Source organism: Anopheles maculipalpis, chromosome 2RL (genome assembly GCF_943734695.1).
Source record: "Anopheles maculipalpis chromosome 2RL, idAnoMacuDA_375_x, whole genome shotgun sequence".
Classification (NCBI taxonomy): Eukaryota; Metazoa; Arthropoda; class Insecta; order Diptera; family Culicidae; genus Anopheles; species Anopheles maculipalpis.
The window spans coordinates 63,958,889-63,983,810 of record NC_064871.1 but is presented as its reverse complement, the minus strand read 5'-3'; the positions used below and the strand labels follow the sequence as shown (position 1 = coordinate 63,983,810).

Below are 24,922 nucleotides of genomic sequence, written 5' to 3'. Positions count from 1 at the left end.
ACACCGCTTCTGTCGTCCGCTCTTAACAATGGGTCGTAATTCTTGCTATATAAAATCAAGGCTCCATAATCATTACCGGGCCCTTGCCTGCCTAGCTCCTGTTTGGCTAGCTGTCGGTAAATTTCCCTTGCTACTCACTTAACTGGAACCGGTCAATGATCAAAGAATGTGAATAATTGATCCAGACAAATTGGGCCAATTTTAGTTAGCCGCACTTAACTGATTTGTAAATAAAAATATAATTTCTATCTACACACCCCTTGCATACCATTCAAATCAACCTACACAAACCTCAATTAATGTACAATACAGCTTTGTACCGACTCCTTCCAAGCGCTTTATCATACTGCTTGGGCAAACTTCAAACTGCGCTGCAAGTAATATCCATTACTACAATTTGCCAATACTCAGCAGCTTTCCAGGTAATGTGGTAATATTAAATAAAATTTAAAGCAAAAATTTCACAACTACAGTTTCCGAAACTTTCATCCAGTGAAAAGTCACAAACGAAGTGGAGCTAATATTCTACACGCACGTGTAAGCAACTGTAGTGTGTATTGTTTTGACCAATGTACATGCGCGAAAAAGCATTAAATCACCTTCCAATAATTTTTTCAACAGGAATCACACATCGTTTGCTTCCAGGTATTGTTGAAAGGTATTTTCAGTATTTGAAGCTTGATGTTAGGAACTTTACGCTTCAAAATTGAGTCGACTCGCTTCAGCGGCACAATTTCTACCTCCTCGGGAAGATCCAGCTGCGTTCCAACGGCAGACGGTGGATCATCACTGCCGGGCACCGGTTTCAAGATGGGTATGCTACCTCCCATCTGATTTTCAGCATCCTCTACATTCGCATCGATGTACAGCTCTGTAACACGCAGCAGTTCGACAGTGATGGCCCATATCACCGTTTCTAGGGTCTGGTGTAGCTTGATAATTCCTTTCAAAACCATACGATTCGTTGCAGCTGACTGCGATACGTACGTAGGGATGATGAGCAATTTCTTTATATTCGTGCAGTTCACGATATGTCGATCGAATCCCAACTTTACATCGCAATTAATTAACTCTAGCTGTGTTAAAGATTTCGCTTTCGATATGCCGTTCAGAATGGTAAACATATCGAAATTCTCCTGCCCTTTCTCTAATCGTAACCGTTTTAAAGAAGTTAGATTCGTTAACACGTTTGCAAGATTCGATCCCATTTCGGTGCATTCGCCGAGCTCAAGCGATTCTAGCAAAACGAGAGAGCCTAACGCATCGATTGAGGTCGAGCCTAGCTTGCTTATGGAGGTAAGTGAAAGATGCTTCAAGTTTCGCAAAGCAGCCAACTGCTGCAGATCGCCTTCGAGTGAAATGGCGGCTGACGATTTAAGGCGCAACTCTTCCAAGTTGACACCGTGCTCAAAGTTTACAAAATCGATGGGATCATTTTTAATTGCTAGCGCGTTCACCACTCGCAGGTTAGGGTTGGAGCGTAGCAGGTTGCCCACAACCGTCGAGGAGCATCGACACAAATCAATTACCTCGATTTGATCTGCTTGCCCTATGTGATCGTTAAAACTTTGCCACATCTCATCATTGCTACCGACGTTCAATACCTTACGTAAATCAAGATGTTTTGTACCGTTTTTGCGCAGCTTGGCGATCATTCCTGCCCAATCGCTGATATACGAATTTTTCATGCGTACCGTCTTCCAAAATCGGGGATGATTTCCTAAATGGTTCCACATGCGGCATACACTGCAGGCGCGAAGAAGCTCCTGCAAAAAAATTAATTTGTTTGTAGGTGTCTCGATTACGTATATTTTACCAAACTAATATACGAATTGTTAAAAACTTACTTGTACTTTAAGATAGTTGAAGCTCAACATCAAGCAGGTGTAGCCTGCCGATACGTCCGAAAGAAAATTGGACGGATGGCGGCCGCTTCCACTTTGTGCAACGATTGCATTGCTGTGCGCGTGAGTTCCTTCCCACGTTGTCGTAAATGCATCATCTTCTGAAACACGGTCGTTTCCAATATTGGTTTGCTTTGCGTTGTTGGACCCGCTGGAAGCATTGATTTTCGTTTTACGACCGTCATCCGAGCTTTTGCTACATTGGACAAACAGAGAACGAGAAAAACGAAATGGATACATGTACTGTGTGAGTATCAATTTGATATTATACGCTCTAGTTATTGCTTATTTTTTTAGGTGTGTAGAATTCTCTTCCGATTTAATCTTCACAAATCATACGAACATTGTAGCAAATGTATAAGTATCTCATACAACGTACAACATAAGAACCGAAACAAAAAACAAAAGGAGGAAAATTTGCGTTCAAGTCATGTGTTGTGAAAGAAGTTTAAAGGGGAATATTTTTTTTTTGCAAATAGTGACGATTGGGTGGGGATCTCTGGACGGAAGTGATTTTTTACTTCTGGATTCTCCCTGAAATCGAAAAGAAGAAGAAAGAAATCTGACAGACAAAACGAACTGGTTCGTAGTTTCACAATTATCTGGTTAAAGGATGGCAAGAACCGCTCCCATTCGACACTTGCAAGGGAAATTACTGAGAGGCGAGATGTATGTAGCAGCATGCACAATGAATACCCCGTACACTGCTTTGACGTGAATGTGTATACAATCAGTTATTTCTAAAGTATCAGAGATTTCACAGGGCGTATTCGCCATTCCTAAAGCTTCCAGATTGTATTGTTGAAGACGTTACGATAAATTTGGAGTAATCATAGTTAACTAAAATGAAACGATCAAACGGGCAGGCCCGGGATAAGGCTAACAACAAGGAGAAAGTGCCTTGTTAATATTTTGTATGTTACACTTAGTCAAAACAAGCGGTGGTGCCAAAACGGTGGTAAGCCGTAATACTATAATTTTTTTTTGGAATTTGGAAATTTTGGTGGTTTTTAAAAATCAATCTTGATTAAAAAACGATAAGAAGTTATAACAAAATGTGCAACCATTTTCCATAAAACTTATACCTTTCAATTATTTGTTTGCTGGCAAAATATTAAGAAAGCAAAAATACTTGTGTAAAGAAGTAATCTTGAGTCGAATCGGCTAACGTAAAAACCTCACAGAAATATCTTCATGCTAAAGGAAGAATGAATTAAATTATAAGACAAAATAATGGTGGCGAAAGTTATTTCGTTGAATGGTAGCGGTACTTAATGTCCAATTCTTTGATATCTGAAATCTTTAACGTCCGTGGTGCGTTACTTGCATGCGAAATGACACCGACGCGATTACACCAGATGAATATAATTATATTATAATGTTCCATTCCGACGGTGCAAAACGTAAGTGAAATATATCCCATTTAAATGAGATTGGACTTTCTTTTAGCAAGGCTAGTAGAACAGGGAAGATTATATATGTATCGAAAGATCCCCCACCATCGAATGAATTTCTAAATGTAGTTATGAAATGAGAAAAAACGAACAAATTCTACACAATTGTAGGGCTTGGGTTGGACGATTACTTACATTGCAGTTTGAGGTAGAGAATTTGTTGGTTTAGAAGAAGACTTTTTGTTTTTCACACTTGTTGGTTTGCCCTTCGGAATGACCACATATTCATGGGTGCCAATAACGAGAACATCTTGCGGAGGGATATCCTTTGTGGGCGTCGAGCTGTTTAAACCAGATGTGTCAGCAGCAGCTGCTGACGCATTGGCCGCAGGAGTGGCGGTCTTGCATCCGGTAGCAGTTTGTTGTTGAGAGCGCTTTCCCTTTTCCTTAGGTGTGCTATTTAACTGTGGCGGTTTCGCTACCGGTTTCGTTGCAAGTGATCCACCATTGTTGTTGTTGGTGACAATCAATGGCTTTGTAGCATTGAGGTTACCATTTCCGTTTGTGTTCGTGCCAAATTTCCCGAACGATTCTTTGTACGTTTGTTGGTGCTGCATTTCCGCTGCCATAGAGTCTTCCATGCAGCTCTTTAAAAGCAATTGATAGTTTTAATCATTTTGAATAATCGAGAATTATTCACATATCCTTCAATACATCATTACACTTCTACAGAAAACGACAGTTCTACAGATAGTACTCATTGAAAGATATGTATAGTACGACACATCACACTATTGCGGCTATCACACGGGATCATTTTCTGATATTAATTTTTCATTAGCTGGCTAATGGTATATTAAATGATAGGAAAAAGCTTAAGAACTCTAGGAAGGATTATGCCCACTTGAAATTTTATTTGGTAAAAGATAATTACATCACATTTAGTCAAAGAACAGTATAATACTATAGAGAATAAGGATAAATTAACTAAAATTAAATAAAATAACAAGGTTAAATTATCAATTCAAAAAGCTACAGGCATTTGACAAAATATTTTGTCTAGCATTGAAAGATTTTTGGCATTTTTATCACAAAAAATTTTAATTTGAATTTTTCAAATATGAATGATTATTTTTGTTGTTGGTATCTTCTCATTATATAGACAACATTTTAATTGATAATGGTTTACTGAGCAATTATTTAATTAATAGCACTGAGCAGCGCTTACCTATTGTGATAGAAAAAATTTAACCGTGTAATAGCCGCAGTAATTGGCACAAGAAGCGTCCCTAAGTAAAGCAATTCAGCTTAAATCAGCGCGTCCAATAAGTGAGGTCGTACCTTTGATCTAAAACCCAAGGGAAAGCGCATTCGTTAAAAACGTACCTTGCAAGTAAATCGTCGAGCTAATGCTTCTGCTGTCGTAGCATGCACACATTCCGGATGGTACATACAGTAGCACACCATACACTGCAACTGCGGTATCATTCCCATCGCTGGTAGACATTGGATTGTACAAGTTTCCACCCTTTGATAGATTATCCATAAATGTTCATCGTAGACGTTGATAACGATAAGTTCAGATTTTTGTTTGGTTGGTTAAGAAGGACAATGATGCGGGATACACATCATTACAATGAACAGTTTCCAAATAAAAGTATAAGGTATACATTAAAGACATTCGATACAAAAGAAAGGCACGCAAATATTTTTATAAATATGCAATATATAAGATGGACGTATGAAATAGGAAGATTTTTCTACACTACCAAAATTTTAATTTGTTTAACTAATTTATAGGAATCTCAATTCCAGATTTAATTGCCATCGCAAACGATTACATGTGACTGCTGTCATTAACGTACAATTATTTTCAATTTATCTTCGTACTTACTTTGCTCGTACTTTAGATTGCTAAGTACAATTGCCTATTTTCAAATGCATCAGTTTGCGATAGCAACCGTTATCTAATTCATTAATTTAAAAAGTAATCTTAGCGACACTTACTTGGTTTTGCCGCTTAACTTTGACTGTTTTCCGGAAGCTACAGCAATATTTTCCGCTCCTTTCATTGTTCCCGTAGTAGCTCCCTGTGCATTACTACGCTGCCCACTACCGGGTACTAATAAACTAGCACCAGTTGCGCTAGCTTTCGTTGAGATATGAGTGCTCAAAGGGGACGATTTTGATGATGGTGCTTGGCTGAGTGCACTAGCTCGAGCGTTGTAAGAAGGCAAAGGAGGACTAGCTCCTTTCGGCATTTTCGGTTTAGGAATTCGTTTTCCTAAATCGGTATCCATTGCCGTAAAATGCCCCGCACCAGGCGTGGACCGTTTGGGTACATTACTGTACGATTTGGCGCTCCTGTGAGTGTTTGAAAGAGAAAAAAAGGTTTTAAGATGAATAATAAATCAGTTAACTGTATCAGTAAGAACAACGGGTTTACAAAAATTGAGAATTGAGCTTATTTCTGGTTTACATGTGAGGAACGTACATTGAATCCCATTTGGATCGTCTATCCGTTACTCCGCTACGACCTTGTAATTCTCTGTTAAGATTAGACCGAGCGAGAACATACAGAGGGGCTATTTACCACGTTTTAGATATATGTTTAGATTTCAACAATTTCGATCGCTTTTTCGATTTCAACAACACGATAGGCACGTTTAAATGCTTATGTTTATGTTCTAATTTATAATTACCTAGTCTATCCTCCATCGGAATTTTAATTCCAAGTCAAAATTGAGATCTCGTGTTTGTGAACAACAATTTTTACGTTTTTTATAGTTTAACTCTCATTTTTCTTCTTCTTGACTTAATGACCACGCCGGCCATCGAATGGCTTACTAGCTCGGATAGGATTTGAAACACCGGCTTTGCCGTGTGAAGACCGGCACCACTATCGCCAACACCACAGGGCTTCCCCTCTCTCATTACAATCAGCGAAAAGTGTGAGGCACTCTTGTCCCAAATTTTGATAGTCTTTTGGTCCAAAAAGTTATTTTATTATTAAATTTCATTTTTTTTTGCGAAAAAATATGTGAATCAAATAGTTATTTCAACTGCCTTCATGATTCGACGTCTGTTAGTCTCAAATTTGTCACGTAATTTACAGCTTTTTGAAATATTGTTTCTTTTTGTTTTCATAGCTTATTTAAACTGCTAAGAAATATAGGATTACACTCAGTTTTGTTGATCAGCAGAAAAAAAAGATGATAAAAGTGAGAAATAGTTACTATTATTCATGAAAATTGGTATAACATATCTAGTCACAGGTACGAAAAATTGTGTATATTCACGTCTCTAATTTTCTAATTGGTCGTCTAATTGAATTTTTACTGTGCAAATAACGAAAAATTGCTATTACTAATTGATGTCTAAAACAAATACTTTGTATAATTAGATGACGAATTTTTTTAAATCAATTTTAGCTATACTTGTTTGAGTAACTAGCATAAATACATATAATTACTTCAATAGCTTAATGCTGATTAGTCAGAAATGCGTATGAAAAGGACTAACAAGAATTTTCTGAACATATTCTTGCTAAAAAAAAGGTTTATAGGCGGCACATTTGATAGAGCTTCTAAAGTTACCTTATTGTTTCTTCCTCTGGAGTTCCCCCAACAGGTTCTTTTGCGAAGGTAAAATTGTCCATCGTGAGATCGTCGTGCAGGGCGGACACAATATCATTCCGTGTACGTAGCTTCTTGCCACTGGGGGTAATGTAATACACCTCGCCTTTATCCTTGCTGTTTCCTTCCATGTTGGCGCGATAAACCTAAAATGTATACACCGAAAATGCTCCAAATATAGAACCGATGCAATGGATCCGCAAACTCTCGTGCACTTACCAGTTCCCGCTTCCAACCGTACTTGAAGGGTACTTTGTAGATATCATCTTGCGTGTTTATCGGCACATTAACCTTTCTCTTCATCAAACTTTTATTACTTTCATTCAGAGCAGTGGCGCTCATGTCCATATCTTCCTGAAAGTTGACAAGAAAAAGATGAATGTGTCATCTGCGCCTTTCGGTGGGCCCATTTGCGTTACGATTTTTACCTGCTTTATACTGTTTTGCAGCTCGGGTACACTGTCGTCCTCCACAAGCTTATTGTTTTCCGTCAACTTTTTTTCAGCCGCTGTCAAAATCGCCTCATACATAACTTCCAGCGGTCGTGGAGAATTTATTGTGCCTGCAGTAACAAATAGCACGAGAATAGATCGCGGTTAGAATTGAAAGATTGCACATTATGTAATTAAAAAGGAACTACACTTTGCAGTAATTTTCTAACACAACCCTTGATATAATTTTTTGAATAAATTCTTAATAACATGTAAACTGTTGCTGCGGTGGAATTGAACTATGCACAGTGTAGTGTAATTTACAATCGAAATTTTGCGATTATGGCAGAACATAACCAATGTTTTTTTCTTTTTCTGTGTATACATCGCGATGGGTACGTGTAGCGGTTAGGAAAAAATGTGTGAAAAAGGCCAATCGATTACCGTTTTCACTGCTGGCGGCATCCTCATCGAAACCTGCGAAATCGTCCTCATCACTCTCACACTTTAGCTCGCTGTATCTGCGTTTAACGGCAACATTCGGTCGCACACTTATGCTGCCACCCTCCTCCTCTTCCTCCTCGTCCTGATGGTGCTGATTGTGTTGATGTTGCAGCATCTCACTCGCAAGAGTCTCGCGCTGCTGCAATCCTTGTTGATTAGCCATGTTTTCCGTTTTTCCGTGAGGACTGCTAAGGTGTTCTCACCACAGTCACAAACTCTTTCCGTGCTCTGTGAACTCACAGATGTTTTCAAATTCTTGTTTTGGTTCCAACTTCACACCACAAAGCAAGTTTTAGCCTCGAAACTAGTAATATTTAAAGATAAGTTTGTGGTGCTTAGGACGGAACAGCCATCAACACATAATTAATTGTGAGTTTTACTCGCTTATCGAACGTTTACACCAATTTTCACACTGTAAAGGTATCATATAAACAACACACTTTCGATTAACAACGTTAACCCAAACATAAGCCTGTTATGACTAGCTTCCAATGCTGCAAATTAGATTGGCGCTCAAATTTGTGTCTGCGCGTGGGTTTGCTTCGATTTCAATCACTTTTGGTTCGGGCGGTTTGTTTCTCTTTCCTGTGCTAACCGAAGCAACACCCGCCGAAGCGAAAAAAGTGAGGTTATAATTTTCAATCCCGATAACTTTTTCTATATTACCAGCACGGGGAAGCGTACACTCGGGAAACGAATTACGTTACACACTATCAATATAAACACATGCTACAGTTCCATGACGGGTAGCGAACTGCATTAAAATTTACTCTGAAATCAAACAAATCTTCCTTTCTCGATTCCAAACTTGCGGATCGTGTATCGTTTGACTGCACACGAGATGTTTGCAAAGATTCAACTGTCAATCTCGTTTTCGACGCGCTGCTTGGTAGCAAGCTGTTGTGGAGCACAGTGTGCGCAAGTGCGCCATTTAATGGTAATTTTAAAATGACAGCTTACGACACTATTTAGGCTGAAAATAAAAGATGAATGAGTAAATATTACAACAACCTTGAATGAATACAAAACACACCGAATTTAATTGTGCACTTATACGATATAAAACGAAAAACACGCACGCCTTCGTTTGTTTTGAACGGCACGATTGAAAGCTGTCAAAATAATGTTTTTTCCTCGCTCTTTGATCTGTCACGTTTTTCCAGTACATTCCCGTTGCCGCTGTATTTACAAGAATTGCAGCTGATATTTCTGATGTAATACCGTGGTTTTGTGGTTGAAAGACCAAGTTTTCGTTTCTTTTGAGAAATTACAATTAGCCCACCAAAAATGATGCAGATACTTCGAAACCCAACGCAAGCCTGCTTTAAACAAATAGCACGATTCGTTCGACCGGCATCCTGTATGGCTGGCACGGTCGAGCATAGAACATACAGTTCGTCGGTGTGTGCTTCTCGCGCCTCATTGATGCGAACCAACCTAAACGGACTCAAAATTTCAACACCTCAGCGCTGGATTGTGGGATCTAGACAGTTCTGCAGCAAAAATGATTCCAGCTCGGATGATCCCGTTGAGCCTCCTGCAGAATCGGTGAACTATACGAATCAACTTCCCGCGACCGTCGCTATACCTGAAGTGTGGCCACACCTGCCCGTAATAGCAACGAAACGAAATCCCGTTTTTCCACGGTTTATGAAAATTCTAGAAGTAAGCTAAAGGTGCCACATATGAGCGTACCCGAGCAAGATCTTATTGATAATGTGTTCACACTTTTCGTAGGTTACTAATCCTATGTTGATCGATCTGATTCGAAGGAAAGTGAAATTAAACCAACCGTATGTAGGCATTTTCTTGAAAAGAGACGATGATAACCCGAACGAAGTAATGGAAACTACAAAAGATGTTTACGAAGTAGGATCATTCGCACAAATCCAGGAAATGCAAGACCTGGGAGACCGCCTGAGGTTGGTAGTAACGGCACATCGACGTATAAAAATTGTTGGTCAGCTGTACGAGGATCTTGATGCACCCACTGGTGGCAAGGGTAAGTACCGTAATGCATTTTACGCTGGGGTATTAAGCTCGTTGATCATGATCGGCTGTTTTTTGTCCCCCTGTTTGGTGTACACGTATTAGAAATGACAATAAAATATCCGTACTTTAACACGCAAATCGCCGTCTCGGTAGACGAACCGGATGCGGAAAAGCGTCGCCGAAAGCACAAACTACGTACTAAGCAAATGCGCAATTCCAACAACGACCACACGGCCGACGGAGTTCCGCTGGAAGATGCTCCCAAGAGACGATTGCTGAAAGACGGGGAACAGCAACCGCTGCTGATGGTGGAAGTGGAAAACGTAAAGCACGAAAGCTTCAAAAACACGGAAGAAGTGAAGGCGCTTACGCAGGAAGTGATAAAGACAATCCGGGACATCATAACCATGAATCCATTATACCGGTGAGTGTAAGCTTATGCTGTAAGTAAATTTTGTACGGGTGAGATGTAATAAGGAACTAATGTTGGGAAAGCGAATTCCAATGATGATTCAAATCTCAGAACCCGCATTCTGAGAAAGAATTCCCCTCCTGGGATTGATATGAAACGAGAAACTATTTTCAATTATACTACATACTTCCATAACACGTGCTTTAAATTTCCATGCTTTAAAACATTAGCCATCAGATTATTAGAGTAGTCTAAATCAGCAATCCGAATTAATTACGTTAAATTAGACATCGGATCTCTTCTGCAAATCAAATTTTATACGTCGTAGTTTCCTGTCGAATCCCTATAGAATCCCAAGCGAATCCCAATCGGAAGGGACCGTAGTCTAATCGGAACAGATCCAGTCTTTTCTTAATTCAAGACAAGTAGCAAAACGGATAAAAACTCATTTCTCATTATGGTGAAAAGAGGCAGCTCACTATAGTGAGAAGTGAGACTTTTTATGTGATGGAAGCTATAGCATAGGATGCTATATGAACGAGATGCTATCAGAACGAGGCTCAATAAATTCCAAATCTAATCTAATCCCAATCGAGGAATTGAATCTTCGAATCCCGAATCGGCCAACACTATAAGGAACAATGTTTTTTCATCCACACAGTGAAAGTCTACAGCAGATGCTGCATCAAAACCAGCGTGTCGTGGACAATCCCGTATATCTGTGTGATTTAGGTGCATCTTTATCGGCCGCCGAACCAGCTGAATTGCAGGAAATATTGGAAGAGATGGACGTAAGAATTCAATTCAATTGTGAAAATAACGTATTATGAGAAAAGCTCACCAGTTAATTTTGTTTTTTAATTAAAGATACCGAAGCGTTTAATGCTTTCGTTGTCGCTGTTGAAAAAGGAATTGGAACTTTCGAAACTGCAGGCAAAGATTGGGCGTGAAGTGGAGGAAAAAGTGAAACAGCAACATCGTAAGTATATACTGCAAGAACAGCTAAAAGTAATTAAGAAGGAGCTGGGAATCGAAAAGGATGATAAGGATGCGATTGGAGAAAAGTATCGCGAACGAATCAAGGACAAGGTGGTCCCAAAAGCTGTAGCGGATGTGATTGAGGAAGAGCTTACCAAGTTAAACTTCCTAGAAAGTCACAGTTCTGAGTTTAAGTAAGTTATTAGTGTAACAATGATTGCCATATTTATTTTAACGATTTAATTCTAACCTTCAAACCAGCGTGACGAGAAACTATTTGGACTGGTTAACCACACTTCCGTGGGGTGTGATGAGTGAAGAAAACTTGGACATTGATCAAGCGAGCAAAATTTTGGACGAAGACCACTATGGCATGGACGACATCAAGAAGCGCATTTTGGAGTTTATAGCCGTCAGTCAGCTGAAGGGCACAACTCAGGGCAAAATTCTCTGTTTCCACGGACCGCCCGGAGTGGGAAAAACCAGCATAGCTCGTTCAATCGCGAAAGCGCTCAACAGAGAATACTTCCGGTTCAGTGTGGGTGGAATGACGGACGTGGCAGAAATCAAAGGTCATCGACGGACGTACGTTGGTGCAATGCCGGGCAAGTTGATACAGTGCTTGAAAAAGACCAAGACTGAAAATCCTCTTGTTTTGATCGATGAAGTTGATAAGATTGGAAGGTAAAGTATGCGAGGGTGAGGCAGCCATTTTACTTTACTCGAGTTTTTATTGATGTTTTTCGTTTCTTATGTTACTTATAGAGGCTATCAAGGCGATCCCAGCTCAGCGCTATTAGAGTTGCTTGATCCGGAGCAGAATGTAAATTTCCTTGACCATTATCTGGATGTACCAGTGGATCTTTCCAAGGTTTTGTTCATCTGCACGGCGAATGTGATCGACACCATTCCCGAACCATTGCGTGATCGTATGGAAATGATTGACATGTCGGGTTAGTTGAGCTGGGAAGAAAATTTACCGCCTCAAGCTTGTACAGGATCAACAGTAATAATTTTTATCAACTCTTCACAGGCTATGTGGCGGAAGAGAAGGTGGCTATAGCTAAACAGTACCTCATTCCTCAAGCCAAACGTGACAGCGGGGTAGAGGACAAACACATCGCAATCACGGACGATGCGTTGAATGCACTCATCAAGAGCTACTGTCGCGAATCGGGTGTACGCAATTTACAGAAACAGATCGAAAAGATTGTTCGAAAGGTGGCATTCAAGGTGGTTCGGAAGGAGGCCGACTTCACGGAGGTGTCGGGTGGGAATCTCAGCGATTTGTTGGGCAAACCAATATTTACCCACGATCGCATGTACGATACAACTCCACCTGGTGTGGTAATGGGACTTGCGTGGACGGCAATGGGTGGCTCAGCCTTGTACATTGAAACGGCTAAGCGTAAATTGTTAGAGGTGTCGGACACTGGTGACGCAAAGCACACCCCAGGTGATGGATCACTGGAACTTACGGGCCATTTGGGTGATGTGATGAAGGAATCGGCACGGATATCGCTTACTGTGGCAAGGAACTTTATCAAACAAAATGATCCCAAGAATAATTTCTTGGAATCGAGTCACATACACCTGCACGTTCCGGAAGGTGCGACGCCAAAGGATGGACCCAGTGCGGGTGTTACGATCGTGACCGCTTTGCTATCTCTTGCCAAGGGTCAACCGATTCGACAGAACGTGGCAATGACCGGGGAGGTGTCCCTGATGGGCAAAGTGTTACCCGTTGGAGGAATCAAAGAAAAAACGATAGCAGCCAAACGAAGTGGAGTCACCTGCATCATTCTGCCGGAGGAGAATAAGAAAGACTTTACCGATTTGCCCAAGTTCATTACGGAAGGGCTAGAAGTACATTTTGCCAGCACCTACGCCGATGTTTACCGTATTGTGTTCCCACAGGCTTAGACTTAATATGCGACTGTTAAAGTGTTATCGATAGGCTGTAGTTTATTAAACGCGATCTTGATGCCTAATGAACTATTACATCAACCAAAACACCAAATTTACTCGTTTGAATTATTTTGCGTTTTAGACTGATAAAGGTTTGCTATGGAACTTACTGTAGAACTGGTCACTGGTTATGTTCACAGTTTTAACGTCAATTTCAACGGCTCGGCAGGCTTTTTCGCTGGTGGAGGAATTACACGCATCGGAGGTAAGCGACGCACCTTTCGACCATGCCGTCCATCCTTACGTTGCCAGAGACCCGAGCGAGGACGGTTGCCAAGTTCTCGGTTTTTCTGCGCGGAACCGATCGGAGTTTTACTGTGGGCAACGTTCGAGACTCGTCCTACCGTAGCCATGCAGGTTTGTTGAAATGCGAATTCCTGCTTGGAAGGAAGCTGCACGACGACCAACTCACCAAACTTACGCAGAATTGTTCCATACGAACCGGCTGCATGAATTAGATGGCAGGGCTGTCCAGGATACTTCTCTAGACAGTGAATTTGTGTGCCAACCTGCAGAGCTCCCAAAGGGTAGGCATCTCCTTCATTGGCACGGACTGCAAATAAAAACAGAGCATTTGTAAACGACCCTCATGTTACTCGTTTACAACTTGCTTTTTTGTTATTTATTAATTATATATTGTTCGCCTCATAGTACAAGGCAATCAAAAAAGTCAACCGCATCCAGAATATGATCGTGGAAAAGCACGTTAGCTTTAAGCGATACTCAGAGATCGCGAAATGCATAGACACGTATAATTGGGCAACCATTGATGAAGTTATCACCGATACAGGGAACAGGGAAGGGCCAAAGCAGAGGACACAAAGCTTGCTGAAAACCAGTAAGACAGTGAATTAAATAAAAGTTTGCAGAGTTGAAATTAGAGGGAAAGCTAGTAGGGAAAAATAGCTTAAGATCATTTGCGAAAAGCAGACGACCATTGATAGGAAGGATGGAGCAAACATCATTGACAAACGGAAGGAATAATAGAGGGCTCAGAACAATACTCTGCGGGATTCCAGATAGACAAGAAAAAAGAACGGATAACGTACTGTCGATCGTTTATCGTGTCTTACCGGGTATACGAGGGATAAAGCGCGATGTTTTCAATAGATCTCCAGCTTTCATGTTTTCCGTCGCCAGTATATATTTCATCTCGTTTCCCACTGCCACCAGTGCCACCTTTGCGGTACGGCAACCATCGTCAAATACCTCGATTACTTTTTCAACCTGTGGAGGTCCTTCGGTTGGTCCATCGCGAACCCACTTTACCCAGTGGTACTTGTGCTTGATACCGCCACCGATACCTTTGGCCACTAGACGGCCTGTTTTTGGGTCTCGCCCGGCTAGGTTTGTTACGTTCAGAGGTTCAATGGTGTATTGCTCCGGATAGTGCACGATTCGCCGGTATGACTTTCCACCACCCGGTTTCGGTTTGTTTAGTAGTATTTCCAAACTTGCCAGAGATATGGGCCGAACGGTGGTATAACAGACGTCTTTCGGCAAAGCCGACACAGACAATCGTTGAAATAATCTAGCCAAAGTGGCCATTATCCTGTATTTTGTTCACTGCCTGCAGGTGTATTTTATTTACGCAATGACCGAGTTTGACAGCTGCCTCACACAGAATATGCTGAAATGTCAGCGTGCTGTGAAAAATGAAAAAAAATTCTCCGAAAAGTGAAACAGCTGATTTCAAGCTGACTTTGAATGAATCAAAATTGACTTGATTTGAAGAACGGGAGGCAAAATAATTGACTGAAATTGAAATTGAAATGGACGATGCTCTGTGGCGTTTCGGATGCGTCCTACGATTGTTTCACGATTTGCCGGATTAGCAAAATAACAACGGAATAACACAAGACCCGGCTAGTCAAGTTCAACTCAACCTGGTGATGATTAATCCTGGGAGGAATTTCGCGGGCATCAACAAATCGTGGAAATGAAGTAAGCAAATTTTAGCTCGTCCACTTTGTGGTTAATTTTTAACAGAAAAGAGTGTGTATTCTTCCAGGTGTAGAACGAATATTAAAACAGCATTGATCTTAGGTAAGTGAGCGTTAGTTACCATTCTATTTGTCCATTCCAACCCATTAAACCATTCTGATAATGTTCTTCCTTCACCCCCTCCCCAGGTTTCTTATCTCTATGTTTGGTAAGCGCAACCATGACCAGCGGGACGTTCCATTACTTTGCTTACGGCAGTAATTTATTAGCGAAGAGAATTCACATCCAGAATCCAACGGCCGTACGGAAAGGGTTCGGTTATCTCAAGGTAATTTTGGCAGGTTCATGCATCCAACACATCCAACATCCAACATTATCTCATTGACACTATCTTTTTATCTATCACTATCTCATTGCAGGATTTTAGTTTGGATTTTTTCCATTACGCAGCTCGATGGCGAGGTGCACCTGCTACAATAGTGGAACAAGAGGGAAAGAAGGTGTGGGGTGCCATATGGGAGATAGACAATATCAATTTAGCTGATTTAGATCGACAGGAAGGAGTTCATAATAGTGTGTACAAAGCTTTAACGCTGCCCGTCGTGTTGCCCAACGGGACAACACTCGACTGCCGTGTTTATCAGTTAGTTCGCAATCCATGCTATTTAGCACCGGACGCGGAAGACCGACCCTATGAAAGGCAGCCTTCGAAAACGTACATGAACATTATCATCAACGGAGCCAAAGAAACGGGACTTCCAGACGATTACCTTGCGCTGTTAAAAAGAATTAAGCATAATGGGAACACTGGTGATCCACAGCTTTCGCTAGAATTAGAAAGACCTATCGAAGATCTGTGAAACAGATGAGTTGTTCTTATGCTTTATGTGATTCGAAGTTCCTTGCATGTTTTTTAAATATTATATTTTTGAAATCATCGAAACAGGTTGACGATTATAAATTTTTTTTTATACTAATGCTATTAGAATCATGTTCTATTCATGTTTTTCTTAACTTTAATGAATTATTATATCGAATAGTTTAATTATAATTCCACTTATTAGAGAACTTTTCAAATGGGATATGGTACATCGATCTGCTAAAGTATCATGTTGGCTATTATTCGGTGGTTAGTTACTAATATAATTAGTTCATTGGTTTTAGAAGAATTTTTATTACAATTTTATTACAGCTGATCCAAAAACAGATATGCGCACATTAGTTTTATAGATTTTCAATGAATATAATGCTTTATGAATAAAATGCAAAACAATGGTATAACCATCTTGAAATAGTTGTAACGTTTCTTGATTTTAGGATTGAATGTGTTACATTCCCTTCGAAACTAAATACCTTGTATGTCCTATTCCTTATTCAAATAATTAGTATATGTTGGAAGTATCGTGGGGTGTGGTTCCACAACCTCGAGAGGACTTGCCACCTGCTGCTACTGGCTTTCCTTGGCTTCGTTTTACCCATTGCACTGGTTACCGGGTCTTGTTGTATGCGATCCTAGTATAATTACTTAATAAGCAGTCAAGAAATTTTATTGAAGCTTAGTATACAAGTTCAAGGGCGCCTACGCCAATGGTGTAGGCAATAGCGGCGCTGACCCTTGCACGGTAGGACCGGCGTTCAAATCCCACCCGAACCGTCCCCCCATAGTGAGGACAGACTATCCAACTACGTGGTATACGCTGACAGGCAAGTCTAGTAAAAGCCATTCGATGGCCGGCCGTGACCTTAGAAGGGTCGTTAAGCCAAGAAGAAGATTCAAGTTCTCCTTCCACACATAATTCAACAGCTATCCGCATGATGAGCAATCTTGGGACGTGGTACTTCAATTAAAAATAGCAAAATATCAGTGAATAATTGTGTCTTTTCATGTAGACTGCACAATACTGTTTCTTTCGTTATGATTTATGCAAAACTCTTGAGCAAATAAAACGTATTTCAAAAAGGTCGATTTGTTCACGGTTATTTCTGTTTAATAATTTAATTAAAATATTTATTTTTTTGTTATAAGCCTTTATTAGCCTAGTTCATTCTAATATGAAAAGAAAAAATTAAATGAAATCAGCACAAATTCTTTTCCAGATAACTTGGTCCAAGGTTACAAATGTCCTTACACGTTTGTTCCACGCTGACAGGTTCAAATCCGCTGGCTGAAGTAAATTAAAAAAAACAATGCTCGCTATTCTTGTTTTCTTGGAAGGTCATGCCATACCGGAAGTTACGACGTTCGAAAAGATGGGTTGGAACATTTGACCGTCCATCCAATCCTATACGCCTCGCATTTCAGTCTGGTATACGTCTCATACAGTTTTAACGGTAAGCGAAATGAGCGACGAGGACCCCGAGCTGGTAAGAGCCTCAGAATCATGTATGTATGTATGTATGTATGTATTTGTATATTTGTTAGCTTTATATATATATATATATATATATATATATATATATATATATACTTTATTATTTATTTATTATATATATATTTATTATATATACTTTATACTAGGAATTGAAGGTTCGGAACACGCGCAGGAATGGAACTTTACTACTCATTGCTGTGCGGCGAGGGAGTATGAAATTTGGAGGACGTGAGCGAAGGGAACGAGAAGGGACATAGAGGTAAATCGAAGTGTGTAGGACGGGAGCATCTATGACATTCAAAAGTACCGCAGCGATAAAGGAGGACTGAACTAGGGAACGGCGATCTTCTGAGGACTGCAAACCGAGTAACCGGCACCTTTCCTCTTAGCAAGGCAGATTGGTGGACCAATCACCCGAGGATTTGCGTATTGCGAATCTAAAAAAGAACCGTCGAATACGCTCGATACACGATCAACGTGAGTCCTGTCGGTAGGGGACCAAATCACTGAGCCGTATTCCAACAGCGATCTGATCAAGGCGCAAAATAGGGTTTTTAGGCATAAGAGTTAAGAGTTAAAATGACGAGCCACGCGCTTCACGAAACCAAGGTTTCTGCTAGCCCTGGACACTAAATGGTCCATATGGTGGATGAAGGTGAGACACGTGTCTAGCCAAACACCCAAATTCTTTGCCACAGAAACACGATTGACTGGGACACAGTTTACGGTGTAGGAGAGCACAATTGAGGGGTGGGAAAGATCAAGCGATATGACATTATACTTTTCAGGACAGAGAGAGAGAGAGAGAGAGAGAGAGAGAGAGAGAGAGAGAGAGAGAGAGAGAGTAGATTAATATTACACCAAAAGCCAGTTAAGGATATGTTGGTAAAATCACTGAAGGAGGAGATTGGAATGAAAAATTTCAGGTCACCGGCATAACATAGGAAAACAGTCATGAGGTAACACAGAACTAACATCATCAGCCCTGTGTATAAACCGGACAAATAGGGGGTGATCAGGACTCTACCCTGGGGTACGCCTGCACTGGAAGGGAATCAGTCGGAAAGGGTGCAGTTGATTTTGACACAGTAACACCGCAGATCCAATATGATAGAAGCCCAGTAAAGGCCCGAGAGCTGCCGCGTATTAGGGGCCTGCGGACAGTAGTGATGTTGGTTTTGTCAGAAACAACCTAAACGACGTCATCTTTAGAGAATGTTTCACAATGAGTGGAATGAAGAGTCATCACAACAGGGTCACCAGTTTTTTTTAGAATAACTCGAAAAGGAAGATAAAAATAATTTTCTGCCATATTGTAGACCATGCGTTTTTTCCATATTTAACAAATTTCCGAATAACTTCATGTATCGTAACTTTAAAGCCTCAAATAAAAAATCATTGTTTTTGTGGCTAAACATAATTTTAAAATTTCTTAAAGAATTCAGGTTGTAAGAGAGGCTCTCAAATATTGTTTTTTAAGAGAGGCTCCCCAAAACAATTTTTCAAAATGTTTAGTAAATGCAATTGTTGGAGTTTGTAGACAATACATCGTAAATTTTGATTTTTTCCATGGGCTTTTTTGGTTGCTTTTTTATTTCGAGAGTGGCAGCCTGGAATATAAAACTGCAAAAGACCTTTCAAAATATAAAAATATAATCCTGAAATCCATTACGTGTTTAGGAGCCAAACGAATGCAGTGAGAAATGGGCATTTGATGGGCGATAGGAATTGCATTAAGTGAGTTGTGAATTTCGGAAATCAAAAATAAATGTCTAAAAACTACAAAAGATTGGGAATCCAGAGGGGAGCGACTCGGATCGTTTTTCTAGAGTAAGCACTGAGTATCCAACTACGTGGTGGCAATGATCCTAGTAAGCCATTCGATGGCCGGCGTGATCTGGTAGGTTGTTAAGCCAAGAAGAAAAAGAAGAAGAATTAGATAGAGAATATGGCACAGGAACAATGAACCTAACTAACTGTTTCTGGTAAGCTACATAGTAAAGCACATGTTAGCACAAGCTAGTGTAACATTGAATGAAGCGTTTTTTCCAAAGTTCATCTTGATAGATTTTCCCCACGCTGAAGAAATAAGGAGAAAACCAGTGGAAATAGGGGAAAATGGAAAAGTCAGGAGAAATAAGGGGTACATCCAAAGCACGAACGCCGTCGGAATGAACAAACTTCCCGTCGGATTCCGAAGAATCACGTCCACCGATCTGGTGAGAATGAACGAACACAAAATGAAGGATTTTTGGATTGTAAGCCAAATCTTCTGCTTTGGTGTGTTAAATGCTGTTTGACCTAGAAAAAGGATGGTTGCGTTCAGTTTCTTTTTATTTATGACGCGTGGTGCTGTACCACGTGGAAGAAATGCAAGGAAAACAATACTCTTCGGGAACGAATAATGAATTTATTTGTAAAAATAGAACCACGATTTTAAAAGAACTAACCATTGCAATTTTATTTCGTGAACACACCATCGTCAAAACTCATCCAGAAACTTTAGCTGTTATCAATGCTTTTGCTCTTCTGCGCCCATTTCAACTACATACCAAAAAAAAAAGTTAAAGTAATAGTCGATATGTCCAACACATTCGCTGGACTAACTTTTGCGGCCGTGTGGTTAGGATACTAACAGAGCTGGAAAATTACCGCACTGTTGAATGTGTACCGAGTCATGCCGGTGCCGGTGCACTGCTTTGGCATTCGTATTCAGTATGAAAGTAAAACTTCCGTTAATGAATGGTCTATGGCAGTACGGACAAAATGGGACGAAGGAGAGCGTTCTTGAATATGGGTAATTACCAAGTTTGATAGAGATGTTAGCGGTTGTAAAACGAGTGTACGAAGGAACAAAAACTGTCCATGGAAAAACGTATTTGAGGATAAATTTCTATCATGGCTTAGGGATGCTTATAAGGATGCTGACTGTAGATGACATTCCAATCTACAACCACCGAGGCGTTGGATCGAATGCTTAACCAGGAAAACTAAAATCTCCAAGGGGGTTTGTGTGCCCGGGATGGCAAAAGTCGAGGTAGGACCGAACCGCCTCCCGGTACGCAGCCCTGACTCCTGCAATAGTAGGCCAAAACCTCTTGAGGTTGTAGTGCCACGGAGGAAAAATAAACACAAAGCACGAATGGCGGCAAGATCTACAGTATTTTCAGCAAACTCTCACTCAAACAGTCAGCTTAAAAAAGCATATGTTGCAGGACATGCACGGCATAGGCAATGAAGCTAGTTAAAAGAAAACAGAAATCTTCAACCAAATCCAGCCACTCAGCGCGCGAAGTCCACTAAGCACAGCGTTTAAAGTACCGGTGGTTGCGGCCCTTTGCGGTACGCATAATGCCCTACACAAATCCTGCACGCGAAGAAATAAACCCAAACGAACCTACGTGCGAAATATGACCCAACTCCAAGGACCTGTCACCCTTTGCACTCACGGCTGCTTTCCCGTGTGTAAGACCTTGTACAGTTGAGTCGAAGCATTTGAATCGCATTGCTATATCGCACCGCCCCGGTGCATTTCTTCCACCTGAGTACCAGCTCGCTATCCCCCGTGCGTCAGCTACCCCATCAGGTCTGGTGACCTGGTGCTTCGTTTCCGTTGCCTACGTCCAACCTAAGCGACACACGAATCGGGGAGCGAAACGGTGAATCGTTTGTTTTGCCGCGGCAAAACATCATTATCCCACATCAGACCGGGGCTTAAAATAAACATAAAATATGCAAATCCTGCTTCCTGCAAAAGCTCCGCTACAAAGATCCGCTCGTGAAGAGTTCGCCTTTACTGGTTTCCTTTAACCTGCACACACTGACACAAATCTCGGTTGTCAAGATATTGCTTCGCAGGATGGAAGGTGGAATTGTGCCTAACGAAAAAAAAAGGTGTACGAATAAGCAAAACGGCGAACGTATTGCTGTTGTTCATCAGTGGAGATGGTTTGTATTTGAGCTTTTCATTACAACGGTGGTTACCGCGCGCTCGAAACTGTGGGCACGAGCGAATTACCTGCGATAGCGAAGTTTAATCTTCGGTTCTGGAGAACTTTTCCCGAATTGTTGTTGTTGTTGTTGTTGTTGTGACCGCGCTTTAACAACCGTACGGTACGAACAAGCACAACTTTTGGCCCGACCAAATCCTTCGCCCTGTGCGCGGCCTTTCCAAAACAAGGGAGAGGGGGAGGGGGGGCGGGTGCACATGCTTGGTAAATGTGCGGTTAGGCACAAATAATACAAAACCAGCAAAATGCGGCGCTCGCACGTGCGTTCGAAGGTACATATTTAATAGCGTACTAAATGTGAAGTGGTTTCGCGTGGAGGAGTATTGTTGAAGGGGATTTAACTGACACTGGTCAATCTTATTGCTTCACAGTACCTGTCGTGGCTGAAAGCAGTACACTAGTGGTAGTCATCATTTCTAGTAGTAGATTTGGTTTGAAGGACGTTACCGCTTGGAACGTGCCTTTAAACGGATAGCAGGTGAAAAATCTGCAAACGGTCGTAGTGTTGGCCGATGACTATTCTTATAAACTGCAACAACAAACGGCAAACATTTTGATTGCTGACGCATTCTGTTGTAACATAGTAGGCGATGAACTATCAGTAAAGCGTAAGTTATTTCACATCTTCTTCTTCTTGGCTTAACGACCTTCTAAGGTCACGAATGGCTTACTAGATTTGTCGATACAACGTAGTTGGATAGTCAATCCTCACTGATTCTTGGTATCTTTTTCAATTTTCAAATTATTTTCTATCGCTTTTTTTTACTTTTCCCATCGTTTTGACAAATTACGGATTTGCTCGAGAAAAAAGAGGGTTCTTTGGAAATTAGAGAAGTGCTGCTCAGCTAGACCATGTTGCATCGATCGGAAAAGATGACAATCAGAAGATTCAATGTTTGGGGCTTACGCCGGGTAGTGCAGAACATTCCATTTCATTGTTTTTAAATATTTTTTAACCGGTGATGCCACATATGGTCGAGTGTTTCTTTAATATTAGGCCTGGGTGTCGATGATCTCTTGGATTCAGTTCGCACGGCATTCAATGCCCTATCTTGTGGAGCATCCCCATAGTTATAAACGTTGGAAAATGTCTGCCTGAATTACCTCAAACGCCTTTGCAAGGACGTCTTGCAATATCCGGATCTTTTAGCTTCAAAATGGCAGTGTTGCAAGGTTGTACCAAAGTAAAATTGAATATTTTATGATGCTTGTACTAAAACCGCACAACCTTCTTTACAGACCTGATACAAACAAAATTCTTTGAGATCAGATTTTATTGGATATGATGACGATCGTTCAAAACTGCAAGCAACGGTAAAAGATAGTAATAGAGGTGTTCCAGATCTCTTCAGCACTGACTATTAAGCTACAGGTAAAATCAAGTAAAGCAAGTTAAATAATGAAGAGTAATCATCATGACATCATGATCATCATGCCCATATACCGTCATATTTGACTTATTTGTACTAAAAAGCAAGACCGAGGTTCCCCTTAGTGAGGACTACATATCCAACGACGTGATATCTAGTAAACCATTCAAACAATTCCAGTGTGACCTTATAAGTCGTTATGTCAAGATACTAAGAAGCTAGTAAGTCAGTTTTTGCCACGGAGAATGGTCCAGAGGCAAGAAATGCAGCCAGGCTATTCTTCAAGAATAATAGAAAGATCCAGATGTAATTTGATAACCAATCCAATACTAATCGACAACTGGACCGATCTTCCCAAAGTAGTTTCATTATTTCAGCATTAAAATTTCAAATTAAAAAAAATGAGGAGAGTACTTAATTTACGTTTCTTTCGCCGGATAGTTTAGTGGTTATTATTGAAAATCACAATTATGACAGTTAAATTTAGATATGATTAGATTCTCCTGCTTCCAACAAAAGGTTAAGCAGGATGTGACCGTTTTTCATTCTTTTGAATTCCTCAACGGCGACATGATTGCAGTCAAGAATGCTCTTAATACCACGTAGAACAAAAGCGTGGTAATAAAACTCTAATACTTTAACTCGAATAAAACAGACATTGCCAATTGGCGTGGGTATGCTGACAGGCGTCTACGATAATTGAATTTTCCAAGACCGTTTTCTTGAGGGAAAAATAAAACCCACCTGATAACGGGCATCCTTATGGTGAGGAAATTGTGACAAAGGAACAAAAACCCCAGCCAGGCGAAAGCAGTCTTACCCACTAAAGACCGAACATTGACAGACATTACTTTTCGGTAATGGAGCAAGCGATAACCGTAATGCGACAGTGGCACATCAGAGCGCCCCACGGACATGCCCTGATGATCCGTCGGTTTTGATGGCGAACGCTTTGAGACGGAAGACCGCTGCTGGCCTTACGGCAGTGGTACAGGGGTTGGTACCAAAAATTTGTCCTCCACATTATTTGGGTCATATCTCTCATTCATTCAACACATGATTCCAATATAGCAACAGCACTGACCGTGTCTCGCTGAGAATGATTTGCTGCCACGTAGCCATATTTTGCTTCTTCGCAATCTCGCAGCGCAGCGCCATTGTTCACAATAGACGAAACTTTTTCATTGTGCTGAATAGATGGAAGTGTTCGTAATTGAGTTTTCAGTTAGAATTAGGTTTTCGGTAAAGGCTTTGTATGGAACCCGTACGATGCATATTATTGTAGAAAAAGGCTCTACAGTAAGGGTGGAAGCCGGTTGATTGAAATAGTAGAACGTTAGCTTTGAGGTAACTTTTTATACTTTATCAAAATACGTGAAGTTATTAAGTATTGCTACATAGTAGTGAAGCAAATTATTTAACGGTTTTCACAGATAATTTTTTTTAATATCTTGGTATTTGTTGTATTTGTGTTGTAATTAATGTTGTGAAAGTCATATATAATACATTACTAAAAATATACCAATCATTACATATTAATAATGACTTGAATAAAAGAAGGTTTTAGTTGGACATTATTTACTGAAGTTTAGAATGGAATAATTTATTATTACGATACATTTATAGACCCTTCAATTTCTTTTTTTTTTTTGAAATTATCTTAACTCTTCTTTGAGGGTTAAGAGGAGGATCGCATAAAAACCATATCAAACAAACCAAGAATATCGGGAAGTAAGATGAACCGTTTGCAAAACCAGACGTAAGATAAATATTTATGAAGGAGATCTCCCTTCAGGGACTATCCATACTCTCGGAATGCACCAACCGTAAGTCTATCGTTTACATCCCTTTGGTCCAAAGCAGCTTTGGAAGTTTTCTATTGCACCTGGCTGTATTATGAACATGTGTTTTTAAAGCTTTTTACACGGTATATTTCATATCGGTTTTTTCGTTAACGAATGAACGAAGAGTTCTCAGAAAGGGAAGCCATTTCAAGTTTCAAAACTTT

The 24,922-nt window shown here is 40.5% G+C and overlaps 6 protein-coding genes across 6 annotated transcripts in view; 3 read left to right on the top strand and 3 right to left on the bottom strand.

The window, feature by feature from the left end:
• Positions 1–24,922, bottom strand: part of LOC126556283 (histone H1-like) — a 591,209-nt gene that overhangs the window by 81,516 nt on the left and 484,771 nt on the right. The gene's annotated exons all lie outside the window — the stretch shown is intronic.
• The window catches only part of LOC126556056 (rab11 family-interacting protein 4B), a 314,228-nt gene that overhangs the window by 216,614 nt on the left and 72,692 nt on the right, over positions 1–24,922 (top strand). The gene's annotated exons all lie outside the window — the stretch shown is intronic.
• Positions 615–8,052, bottom strand: LOC126567359 (uncharacterized). The gene is made up of 9 exons (XM_050223585.1): positions 7,809–8,052; positions 7,362–7,495; positions 7,153–7,287; positions 6,895–7,079; positions 5,306–5,662; positions 4,685–4,826; positions 3,494–3,945; positions 1,848–2,100; positions 615–1,766 (listed from the first exon to the last, which is right to left on the bottom strand). The coding sequence occupies exons 1-9, from the start codon at positions 8,029–8,031 to the stop codon at positions 615–617; spliced, it is 3,033 nt and encodes a 1,010-aa protein (XP_050079542.1). The 5' UTR covers positions 8,032–8,052.
• Positions 9,002–13,208, top strand: LOC126568812 (lon protease homolog, mitochondrial). The gene is made up of 8 exons (XM_050225455.1): positions 9,002–9,533; positions 9,606–9,870; positions 9,963–10,284; positions 10,934–11,063; positions 11,140–11,444; positions 11,512–11,934; positions 12,016–12,203; positions 12,284–13,208. Exons 1-8 carry the CDS (start codon positions 9,156–9,158, stop codon positions 13,171–13,173), a joined length of 2,901 nt encoding a protein of 966 aa, XP_050081412.1. The 5' UTR covers positions 9,002–9,155; the 3' UTR covers positions 13,174–13,208.
• Positions 13,353–24,922, bottom strand: part of LOC126556243 (39S ribosomal protein L2, mitochondrial) — a 471,612-nt gene continuing 460,042 nt past the window's right edge. Inside the window, exons 2-3 of the mRNA XM_050211468.1 lie at positions 14,292–14,770; positions 13,353–13,771 (exon numbers count right to left, since the gene is read on the bottom strand). Of these exons, the coding sequence (XP_050067425.1) occupies positions 13,353–13,771; positions 14,292–14,766 (894 nt within the window). The 5' untranslated portion in view covers positions 14,767–14,770. The remainder of the gene's footprint in view (positions 13,772–14,291; positions 14,771–24,922) is intronic.
• On the top strand, positions 15,230–16,022 carry LOC126567358 (gamma-glutamylcyclotransferase-like). The gene is made up of 3 exons (XM_050223584.1): positions 15,230–15,274; positions 15,351–15,490; positions 15,582–16,022. Exons 2-3 carry the CDS (start codon positions 15,383–15,385, stop codon positions 16,020–16,022), a joined length of 549 nt encoding a protein of 182 aa, XP_050079541.1. The 5' UTR covers positions 15,230–15,274; positions 15,351–15,382.

Coding starts and splice junctions, on each gene's coding strand:
- LOC126568812 (XM_050225455.1), top strand. CDS start 9,156: ATGATGCAGATACTTCGAAACCCAACGCAAGCCTGCTTTAAACAAATA. Junction 9,534..9,605: donor GGTTTATGAAAATTCTAGAA/GTAAGCTAAAGG, acceptor CACTTTTCGTAG/GTTACTAATCCTATGTTGAT. Junction 11,064..11,139: donor AAATATTGGAAGAGATGGAC/GTAAGAATTCAA, acceptor TTTTAATTAAAG/ATACCGAAGCGTTTAATGCT.
- LOC126567359 (XM_050223585.1), bottom strand. CDS start 8,031: ATGGCTAATCAACAAGGATTGCAGCAGCGCGAGACTCTTGCGAGTGAG. Junction 7,288..7,361: donor TGCAAAACAGTATAAAGCAG/GTAAAAATCGTA, acceptor GTCAACTTTCAG/GAAGATATGGACATGAGCGC. Junction 2,101..3,493: donor TCTCTACCTCAAACTGCAAT/GTAAGTAATCGT, acceptor TGTCCAATGTAG/CAAAAGCTCGGATGACGGTC.
- LOC126567358 (XM_050223584.1), top strand. CDS start 15,383: ATGACCAGCGGGACGTTCCATTACTTTGCTTACGGCAGTAATTTATTA. Junction 15,491..15,581: donor AAGGGTTCGGTTATCTCAAG/GTAATTTTGGCA, acceptor ATCTCATTGCAG/GATTTTAGTTTGGATTTTTT.